The sequence below is a fragment of the Balaenoptera borealis genome (assembly GCF_965194805.1).
Source record: "Balaenoptera borealis genome assembly, chromosome: 3".
NCBI classification, from domain to species: domain Eukaryota; kingdom Metazoa; phylum Chordata; class Mammalia; order Artiodactyla; family Balaenopteridae; genus Balaenoptera; species Balaenoptera borealis.
In genome coordinates this window covers 345,307-356,361 of record NC_138866.1, presented here as the reverse complement: position 1 = coordinate 356,361, position 11,055 = coordinate 345,307, and the positions used below count along the sequence as shown (strand labels likewise).

The following is an 11,055-nucleotide window of genomic DNA, read 5'->3' as shown; positions in this document are numbered from 1 at the left end:
TCCTAAAACTGCCAAGGAAGCGGCATGAGGCTGCCAAGAAAGGGTATTAATGAAAAAGACAGAGAGACTGGCATCATTCTTCTTCTTGTACAGCAGGTTTTCGCAGCAACTGGGAGGCCAGAGCACAGCCGTGGGGTGCTTGCGCGGTAACCGTGTCTTCCCACGTTTGTCACGGTCACCGCCAAGTGGACGGTGACAGGTGCGGAGCGACGAGGGGTGGGTGGTGGGTCTGGGGGCCGCTCCTCCCCTGGGAGCCTCAGAGCAGGATTCTCGCTCCTTCCTGCCATTCGTAGTGGATAGACTGGTGGCCCCCGGAAGGATCCGCCTCGACCTACTCCCCGGAATCTGGGGGCGGGGCCTTATGTGGAAATAGGCTTTGGCTAAGGATGCAGCGCTGAGCTCACCCTGGATTATCCAGGGCAGCCCTAAGTCCAAAGAGACAGAAGAGAGACAGAGAGGAGGGTGAACCTGGGGGGGGCGGCGCGGCAGCACCAGAGGCCGAGAGCGAGACATGGAACCGGCTCCCCTGAGAGCCGCCAGAAGGAGCCCTGATCTCCGACCTCCAGCCCCCAGAAGGCTGAGAGAATCCTGTTTGCTTTACGCCCCCCAGTTTGCAGTAATTAGTACAGCAGCCCCGGGAAGTCATATGTCAGATGTTGTCGAAACGTCCTGTGATCCCGGCCCTGAATACTCCAGACTGTTCTAGAAGCCGGCCCATCACCTGGAGAGCCCCAGGTGCACGCCCCTCCCCCCAGGGCTTGGCCCTCCAAGAGGTCCCTAAGGGGAAACGTTTGCCTGAGAAGATAAAATGACATTACCCCAGGTTAGGAAGTTGGCACCGACGTGTATTCTTGCGCTTTTATTTCTAAACGTATTTTCTGAATCACATATCCTCTCAGGCTCTCTCACAATGCAAAACATCGATCGCTGCCTTAGGGAAATGCGAACATAAGCGGTGGGTGTGGTCAGCCCCCAATGCCGCCCGCTGAGGTAGGTGTCACTGGCCCTGTCACGGATGGGGGAACGGAGGTAGCGCTGTGACCTGGCCTGGCCCTCGGCGGCTTCTCCCCGACAGCGGGGCTGGGAAGCCTCGGTGTGGAGGACTCACCGCCGTCCTCGGAGCCCGTTGGCGGCGTGTCACCCTGCCTGGGGTGCCCCCCGGCCCTCCCGGCTGATGGGCATTGCTGCCACGAGCACCTGGGGCTCCCTCCGGAGGCCACGTGAGTGCACCCCGCCCCCCGGCTCCCCTCAGGGTCTGCGGCACAGAGAGGCCCCAGCCGAGGCCCCAGCCTAGGCCCCGTGAGCAGTCACCGCAGGAAGGGGCACAGTTTGCACCGACGATCTGGGGCAGAAGAACAAAGGCCCCGCCACGTACTGTCACAGTCATCCAAGCAACGCTTGCAGAAAAGCACGGAAAATAAAGCCATCACGCGGAGGCTGACAGGCACCTACCGCACGCACGGCCTGTGCCGGCTGCCAGCAGCACCAAGCGGTCACACGGCCTCTGCCTGCGACCCTGCGGTGCGCTCACAGCCGAGAGCGCCAGCCAGAACAAGCCCTCCTGCCTGCCACGGGCTCTCCCTGCAGCTGGCAGACTCGCCCTTACCCTCGGCGTCCTGCCTCCTCCCTTGTGGGGCTTCCGCTCCCAGTGGAAAAGCCTGGGGGGCTGGGACCCCCAAGGGGCAGAAGCTCCAAGAACGAGAAATCTGTGGCGTGTCATCCAGAGGGGGCTCCGCAGCCGGCGCTGTGGACACTGGCGGGCAGGCTCCGTGGGGAGCCGAGCGATCGGCCCTGGACTCCCATGCTGGGTTCGGCAGGGCTCCTCAGTTGGGCCCTCCAGGGTGCATGGCGAGGCCCACGCGCCCGGCGGTGGCCCTGGTGGGCGGACAGGCTTGGGGAAGGCGTAGCTGTTTGTGAGCTATGTGGGCGATCGTGCCTCCTCTGAATCCTTCGAATACGTGAGCTTGGCGACGTCTGTCTTCATGGACCACTTTTTCCACCCCCTGTGGATTCTGGACACTTCTTGGCGTGAAACTTCCGTGGCCAGCACATATATGATGGGGTCAGCCACGCTGTTCACCGTGGCCAGGCTCAGGAACACCACAGAGACCGTGTACAGGTTGATTTCGAAGGCGCACATAGGGCCCGTGTCTCCTTTGTAGTAGGAAAAGGCTATGGCTTTGCCCAGGAGCACCAGGTGGTAGGGAGCGAAGCAGAACAGGAAGATGGTCACGACCGCGATGGCCAGGCGCTTCACCTTGGCCTTCTGGGCGGCACTCAAGCTGGTGCTCAGCTTGATGCTCCTGAAGATGCGCTGGTTGGTGAAGGCGATGACGGACAGAGGGACCGCGAAGCCCACGGCGAAGCGCGTGTAGTAGTACCCGGCGATCTCGCGGTCCATCGGCAGCGTCTCGAAGCAGGTTTCCTTCTCCTCCATCTGAAACACCGGGTAGTGGACGAGCCCCACGAGAACGAAGACAGACACGGAGACGAGGATGGCGGTCTTCCGGTGGCGGCGGCCTCGTGTCTCCAGCGCGTACACCACTGCCAGGAAGCGGTCGCAGGAGATGCAGCACAGGAAGAGGATGCTGACGTAGAGGTTGCAGAAAAAAACGTAGGCGGTCACCTTGCAGGCCCGCGGGCCCAGGGGCCAGCGGTGCCCGTTCTGGATGTAGACGACCCAGAGCGGCAGCGTGCTGATGTAGAGCAGCTCGCACAGCGCCAGGCAGAAGAGGTAGACGGCCAGCACGTGGCCCTGGCGCGCCTGCAGCAGCGTCAACCAGGCCGTCAGGCAGTTGGCTGGCAGGCCCAGCGTGCACACGGTGCTGTACACAGTCACCAGGAACACCCTGCTGTCGTTGAAGGGCACCGTGCAGTTCTGGGGAGGTACGCCAGTCGACAGGGCCCCTGGCAGAGGGCTGGTCACCGGCGTGGCGTTTCCTGTGGGGCAGAGACAGCGTGAGGGCGGGTGTCGCTGGGAACCCCCTGAATCAGATGTAATAGCGCAAGAAGGGGCAAGAAGGCTCTTGTCAGCTGCGGACTGGACGCGCCAGGGTTAAAGTTTTCCAGATGGTTTCCTAATGTGACCCTAAATCACCCATCCCCCAGCCGATGGCCTCGAGGATACAAGGTCGGCAATACCGCGTCCTGCATCCTGGTCACTAACCGAGTCATTTTCCAAAGTGTTGCTTGTGGGCTTGAAGAGAGTTTATTCTCTATTCGCCTTCTGTTATGAGTTGAATTGTGTGTCCCCAACCGCCAAAAAAAAGATATGTGGAGTCCTAACCCCCAGGACCTCAAAACGTGACTGGATTTGGAGATGGGATCTTTACAGAGGTGATCAAGTCAAAATGAGGTCTTTAGGGTGGGTCCTAATCCAGTATGACTGTGTCCTTATAAAAAGGGGACATTTAGGGACTCTCCTGGTGGCGCAGTGGTCGAGAATCTGCCTGCCAATGCAGGGGACACGGGTTCGAGCCCTGGTCTGGGAAGATCCCACATGCCGCGGAGCGGCTGGGCCCGTGAGCCACAATTACTGAGCCTGCGCGTCTGGAGCCTGTGCTCCGCAACAAGAGAGGCCGCGATAGTGAGAGGCCCACGCACCGCGATGAAGAGTGGCCCCTGCTCGCCACAACTAGAGAAAGCCCTTGCACAGAAACGAAGACCCAACGCAGCCAAAAAATAAAGTAAAAAAATAAATCACCTGGTCTGTGGTCCTTTGTTACAGCAGCCCTAGCAAACAATACATCTTTTGGATTTATTGAGTTTAGTTTTTAGTCTATTTCTCCCTTTATTGGTTTGGAGATTATTAAGCCATTTTTAATCTTTTCGAGAGTACCCTGGATGTTTTAATGTGCATATTTAGTAGTGTCTAAAGTGAGAAAACCTTCACCTCCTGGTGGGCACAAACCCTGGGACACTGCTGCTCTAACGGCCCCACGTTTGGCTGACGTGCAATTCTGGTCCCAGTTATGGGAGTCGTGGGGGTTCTTTGCCTGTTTAACCCCATAGGTCAGATGTTTTTATTATTACTATTCCTGCCGTGGTTGTTGTTGTGACTTCACACTGTCCATCCCTGTTCACAGCTGCCCACATGTCGGCCAGTCTTCTGCCCGCTCCCTTTCCTTCATCTGCTGCATTTCCGAGGTCATTCCCTCCTTTCCCTGAAGACAGCCCTCGCAAGCCCTGTGGACGAGAGCCTGCCCCAGCTTTGGTTCACCTGAAATGCACTTTTACCCCGATTCTGGAGGACGGTTCCCCCAGAGGTCTGATTTAGCTCCGGCCCCGCTGCAGCCCGTCTTCTGGCTTCTGAAGCTGCGACGGCGGCCGCCTGCTGTCTAGTTGCCGTGCCCTCGGACCCCTGAATCTGAGACTCTGTACACCCCAGCTCTCCGGATGCCCCTCTGCTTCCTGGGGCTCTGGTCAGGCACATGCTGGACCTCTCGCCCTGTCCTCACCTCGCTCTGCACCCTCCCCCCCCGCCCCCATCCTGCAGGACCGTCCTTCTGTCCAGGCAACCTACTGACATTGAACTTGAGTTTGTGAGCTCTTTGTATCTGTGTCTAATTGGCGGGTTTTTTTTACTCATTCACTGCGTTAAAATTCAGGGATCATGTCTTTCATTTCTAGACACTCCATCTGGCTCCCTTTCGAGTCTCTTGTTCTCTGCTCATGTTTTTCCTTCCGTCTCTGATCTCCTTACATTCACCCAACGTACTGATGTCACTGTGCGTGACCCTCCCAGCACCTGCAGTCTTGGAGGCAGGACCCCCGCCATGGCACAGTGCCTGCACACCCTCCCACGGGCCGGCTCCCTCGCGCGTCTTGTGGCGGTTGTGAGCTCACGCCTGATGGGGCGTTATCCGTGGGCGTTTCCTGAGTGGGAGGGGCTGTCCTGCCAGGGGTTGTGGGCTGGCTGGAGCCGGCCGCCTGGGACCTCTGCCCCAGCTCGGGTGGCCGGAGGGCAGGAGTGCTTGGATTTACTCCAGGGCTGGTTTCCGTCCAGGCCTCATAGCGGGGCTGAACTTTGCGGTCCCTGTGCAGGTGTCCCAATTCAGAGCCCACGCCCTCCCCACGTGGGAGCCAGGGCTCACCTGCTGTGCCCTCAAGAAGCAAACGATAAGGAATCCGTCCATAAGTATGAAATGAGCCCTGAAACCTTAGGCCTGTCAGCGTCCCTCTGTTGATTCTAGGCGTCAGTTACACGGGACAGTCGCCACCGTCAGCCATCATATGAAGCCCAGCTCAGAGGGACCTCGGCATCACACAACCCAGGGCTCCCCACAGCCCACGGCCCGCTGCCCGCTCCGGACTTTCCTCCACCCCCGTGGGCTCAGCCAAGCTTTCACGACGCTCTTCAGATGTGTCAGCTGGGCTTTGCGGGGTTCGCACTGGGACCGTGCAGAGCCGGGCTGCTGGGCTACAGCGTGGGAAGTGGAAGCTCACCAGGGCTTTGGGGTCCCTGCTGGGATGGGGGGCTGGGAAGAACCACAGACTGGCACTGGGGGCTCCTCCAAGCTCCAGTGCCTGCTTGTCATGGAGGACCCAGGAGGAAGGCGGGACCTGGATGCCCACCTGCCCTCCCCTTAAGCCCCGCCTGGGATGCCAGTTACCACCCCTCTCAACAGGGGGAAAGAAGCCAGTGCGGAGGGGTGCTCCAGGCCCCAGGCACCTGCGAGGTGGTCCCCTCACCTGCCTCCCCACCAGGTGTTTCCGAGGGGACGAGGAATGAGTCACAGGACAAAGGGCCCTGCTGTAGGGGTGAGCCCCCTGCCCCCCGTCTAAGGATCCACGGACACTGCGGTGACTCACACCGGGGGCTCCCCAGGCTGAGGGACCCCACACGACGTGGGGAAGGAAGCCAGCGTGTCCCAGGCGCCCTCCCTCTCCCGCCCAGCCTGCCTCTCCTGGGTCCCTCTCGTGGCGGTGACCCCAGCACCCACTGCCTGACCTGTGCCTGGAGCCTCCTGGACCCTCTCCCTCCTGACCCGCCCCTGGGACCTGCCATGCGACAGGAACATCTGGGTGGCCGTGGGGGGACACGCACCTCCCAGAGCCTGTGCCCTGGCCTCGGGAGATGCTGTTCCGTTTAGGCCCTGTGCATGTCCGACAGCAGGCTGTGGACGGAGCAGCCCCTCGAGGTCAGCGGGAGCCGCAGGCGGCGCCCGGACGCAGGTGGAGCTTCGCGCTGCCGCTCGGCTGCAGCAGCCTCTGGCGGTGATGGCCCCGTGATCCGGCCAGGGGAGTGGCCAGCAGGCTGGACAGGCCTGGGGTGGCCTCAGTGAGAGCGGAGAACGTGGCCCTTGCTTCCGCAGCCCAGTGACCCCTGAGGCCTGGAAGCTCTTTAGGTGCTTAGGTTGAAGACCCCTGGACCTTTCCACATGCACATCCAACAGCCAAGGAAACCTCAGTGCATCCCAACGCTGACATGGCCGTGGGGTCGCGGGCAGCCGTCCGGGATCCCTCGGGCTTCGAGGGCCCTCCCGAGGGACTCAGCCCCAGTGCCCACGCATGGTTTTCAGCACCCCCTGCCCCCCGCAGGGCGACCTGATGCAGAAATTAGCGGCAGGACAGTGAAGGCGGGCAGAGAGCAGTGCTTGTTCTTCAGCTGAAGGCTCGCTGTGAAGGTCCCCAGGGTGATGGAGCTGTCGGCCCCCCAGTGTGCTCCCGACACCCTTTTGTGCCACTCACTTGTTTTTCCCAATTTTTAAAATTCTGGTAAAATATACATAAGATAAAAGCGACCAACTTAACCATTTTAAGTGTCCACTTCTGTGGCATTAAGTACATTCACATTGTTGTGCAACCGTCACCATATCCATTTCCAGAATTTTTCTTTTTTTTTTTTTAAAGATTTATTTATTGATTGATTGATTGCTATGTTGGGTCTTCGTTTCTGTGCTAGGGCTTTCTCCAGTTGCGGCAAGTGGGGACCACTCTTCATCGCGGTGCGCGGGCCTCTCACTATCGCGGCCTCTCTTGTTGCGGAGCACAGGCTCCAGACGCGCAGGCTCAGTAGTTGTGGCTCACGGGCCTAGTTGCTCTGCGGCATGTGGGATCTTCCCAGACCAGGGCTCGAACCCGTGTCCCCTGCATTGGCAGGCAGACTCTCAACCACTGCGCCACCAGGGAAGCCCCCATTTCCAGAATTTTTCATCTTGCAAAACTGAAACTCTGTCCCCATTAAACACTCACTGCCCACCCCTCCCCCAGCCCTTCCTGTGAGTGGATCGTAAAGAGTGTGTCCTTCTGTGACTGGCCTATTTCGCCTTGCGTCACATCCTCAGGGTCCGTGTGTCTGAGCACCCTTCCTCTTTAGCACAGAGTAATAGCCCACTGTGTGGATGGACCACATTAGGGTTTTCCACTCATCTGTCTATGGACACTCGGGCTACTTCCACATCTTGGCTATTGTGAGTAGTGCTGCCATGAACATGGGTGTGCAAATACCTCTTCCACACCTGTGTTCACTTCTTATTTATTTATTTATTTATTTTTGGCTGCGTTGGGTCTTAGTTGCCACACGCAGGCTCTTTGTCGTGGCGCGTGGGCTTAGTTGCCCTGTGGCGTGTAGGACCTTAGTTCCCTGACCAGGGATCGAACCCGAGTCGCCTGCATTGGAAGGCAGATTCTTAACCACTGGACTGCCAGGGAAGACCCAAGTTCACTTCTTTTTTGTGGATTGCTGGATCGTATGGCGATTCTCTTTTTTAGCTTTTTGAGGAGCCGCCATACTGTTTTCCCCAGCAGCTGCTCCATTTTCCGTTCCCACCGACAGCGCACGGGGGTTCCCATTTCTCCACATCCTCGCTAGCCCTTGGTATTTTGGTTTTGACAGTGGCCATCCCGATGGGAGCGAGGCGGTGCCTTCTCTGGGCCCCCACCCATGGCCCTAACCTCCGGGACGTGGGCTTCATTCCACGTGCAGACGGAGGGCGTCTGGGAGTCATCAGACCCGGCTGTCAGCTCTCCACACGAGAGTCGGGCTGCACCAAGCGGAGGGGCCGACGGTGCACAGGGGAGCACCGGGCCGCGGAGGGCGGTTCTCAGGTGGGAGAAAGGTGACACCTGTCTGCCCAGGCTGGCCCTGCTTGGACGGCTCGTCCCTCCCAGCCATGCGAGTCCTCCAAGGCGCCAGCCCCACGCCCTGGACCCCAGCAGTGCCCTGGCTCCAGCCCAGCACCGACCCTGTCTTGCCACACTCTGGGGGGCAGAGCGCAGGGAACCCAAAACCCAAGTGGAGGCCCAGCTGAGGCCTGCGGGCCCCTCGCTGCTCCCAGCCACCCCCACCAGCACTGCCCACCCCCCCCAGGGTGCCGACTGGACTCAGTATAGCTGGTGCAGCCACATGCCACCTGCTGGGGCCACAAGGCTGGCACGTGGCCTCCCGTCTTCACCTGCCCACGCCCAGTCCCCTCCCCCAAGCCGTCTGGTGACCAGCACTCGGCACACAGGTGAGAGCCTGCCCCTCCCACCACGGGGCACTCAGAGGACCCTGACTGCTTGGGAAAGGAGTCTCCCGGGCTGGGGGCACACGAGCCCCCAGGAGGGGAAGGAGGCGCTGTGGGGCATCTGTGGCTCGGCACGGGGTCTCTCACAAGAAGTGGGCAGGATACGAGGCCCAGGTGGACCCCAGAGCCTCCACTTCTCCTTCAGTCCTGTTCTTGGTTCTTTTCTAGCACTTCAAGAGAATTAAGGAGTGGGTGCTTCCTGATGTCTTGGTGGAAAGCCTCTGGCTTTATTGTTTCTGAGTTAGTTTTTATTTCCAGAAGTCTACTTTTTTTTTTTTTTTTTTTTAATTTATTTGGCTGCCTCAGGTCTTAGTTGCGGCATGCGGGATCTTTTTAGTGGCGGCATGCGAACTCTTAGTTGCAGCATGTGGGATCTAGCTCCCTGACTAGGGATCGAACCCGGGTCCCCTGCATTGGGAGCGCGGAGTCTCAGCCACTGCGCCACCAGGAAAGTCCCTCGAGAAGTCTATTTTTGCATGCTAATTTTTGAAGTAATTTTCCCTGTTACGAGACAAAGTACATTGGTAGAAAAATTCTCACGGGCTCCCTCCTAAATATTCCAAGTCAAAGGAGGCATGGCGTGGGGCTCTCACCTGTCATGTCTGCCAGCTCTGGGCTCGCGATAGGGCTGCGGTGTAGGTCATATGACACTCCTGTTGAGACGGTTCCTCCGAGTTTCACGTGACCTGGAGAAAGGGTGGGTTGAAATTGCTTTAGGGAAATCAGATTAAATCACAAATTAAGTTATTTGACAAATGGTTGGTGAGCATTTGTTAAGTGCCAAGTCTTGTATTCATCCTGTGGGATACAATAGCTGAGGCTTAATATAAAAAGGACTCCCACAAATCAACAGAAATAAGTGTCAAAGCCGATCATTCACAGAAGAAGTAAAAGTACCTCCTACAAATTGGAAAACGCTCAACTTCACTTATATGGTCAAAGAAATGCGAACGTAAACAACCAAACAGTGGTCTTTTTCTTGCCTATCAGGTTGGCAAAAATAAAGAACTTTAATTCTTAGTGTTGGCAAGAGAGTGAGGCAGTGGGATCCTTCACTGTGTTGGGAGCATACATGGGCACAGATGTTTTCTAGCAGAGTTTGGTAACATGCCTCAAAAATCTTCAATGTGGGCTTCCCTGGTGGTGCAGTGGTTAAGAATCCGGCTGCCAATGCTGGGGACATGGGTTCGAGCCCTGGTCCGGGAAGATCCCACATGCCGCGGAGCAACGGAGCCCGTGCACCACAACTACTGAGCCTGCGCTCTAGAGCCCGCGAGTCACAACTACTGAGCCCACGTGCCACAACTACTGAAGCCTGCGTGCCTAGAGCCCGTGCTCAGAAACAAGAGAAGCCACCGCAATGAGCAGCCCGTGCACCACAAGGAAGAGTAGCCCCCGCTCGCCGAAACTAAAGAAAACCCGTGCTCAGCAACAAAGACCCAACACAGCAAAAAATAAAATTAATTAATTATTTTAAAGTCTTCAATGTGCTTCACTTTTTTTTAAAAAATAAATTTATTTATTTTGGGGCCACCAGGGAAGTCCTGTGCTTCACTTTTGAGCAGATAAAATCCTTTCTAGGAATTTTTCCTGGTGAAAGAATTACCTGAGATGCAAAGTGCATGGACATTGCTCCTGTGAAAGGGACCGGGTCCCCTGGGAGACCGCCCACGACAGAGGTGGACAGGCTCGGGGGTGCTGGCAGATGGGGCAGAATCCTGGCTCCCCCCCGCCCCCCCGTCTCTCTGCTTCCTTCCTGAACCGGAGGTGCCCCTAACGTAAGCTCCATCCTGTCAGCCAGAGAGGGTCTGGGGGAGGCGGGCTCTCTAAACCCTTCCTCAGCCAGCCTGGAGCCAGGCCCAGACCCCACCCACAGTCCCTGTCAGGCGGAGCCCCCAGCCCCGTGGGGCGTCGGCAGGTGCAGGCCCCGCCCCCCAACACTGGGCGGGCCGGCTGTGCTGACAACAGGTGAACCACCGGGAAATAACAGGAAGCCGAGGTGTTTACCTGAAACTGCAGGGAGTTCATCGACTGAGAATTTGTAAGCAAGACCTCGAAAATACAAAGGTAAGGCGCTGAGGCAACAAAGAATCAAGAAACGCATTGACCTTTCGAAACTGACGTCCTGACGGACTGGTGGGCATGGGCCTGGAGGGTCAATGGGCCTCCCCCGTCCATCCCTGCACCTCCTTGCTCAGTCAGCCCCCTGCAAGTGAGGAAGTGAGGCAGGGGGCCACCCAGGGGTGCTCTGGCCGAGGTCTACGCCCGGCCCTGAGACCCGCACGCAGAGCGGGCGTCCTGCCCTCTGAGGAGATGGCCCAAGGTGCCCAGGGCAGCCACCAGCGAGCTCAGCGTGGCACGTGGGGCTGTGGCCCGCTCAGCTCGGGGGTGAGGGAGGGCTGAGCCTGAGGAAGGGGGGTCCAGGAGGGCCTCCAACTGTGAGGGGGGCCCTGAGCTGCAGGGGGGCCAGCCCACCTGGGAGCTGTCCAGACGCCCCTGAGCCCCGTGAGCCCGGGAGGGACACAACAAGCCTCACCCTGGGCCC

General features: G+C 58.5%; 1 protein-coding gene across 2 annotated transcripts; it reads right to left on the bottom strand.

Annotated features, from left to right (window-relative positions):
* Positions 1 to 859: 859 nt before the first annotated feature.
* GPR132 (G protein-coupled receptor 132) lies at positions 860 to 10,392 on the bottom strand. Of its 2 annotated transcripts, none has more exons than XM_082386815.1 (2): positions 9,104 to 10,392; positions 860 to 2,940 (listed from the first exon to the last, which is right to left on the bottom strand). In XM_082386815.1, exons 1-2 carry the CDS (start codon positions 9,108 to 9,110, stop codon positions 1,919 to 1,921), a joined length of 1,029 nt encoding a protein of 342 aa, XP_082242941.1. In that variant the 5' UTR covers positions 9,111 to 10,392; the 3' UTR covers positions 860 to 1,918. The 2 variants fall into 2 exon arrangements, 1 of the variants encoding a protein (XP_082242941.1); XR_014243077.1 differs by lacking the exon at positions 860 to 2,940 and adding an exon at positions 6,834 to 7,089.
* Between the last annotated feature and the right edge of the window lie 663 nt (positions 10,393 to 11,055).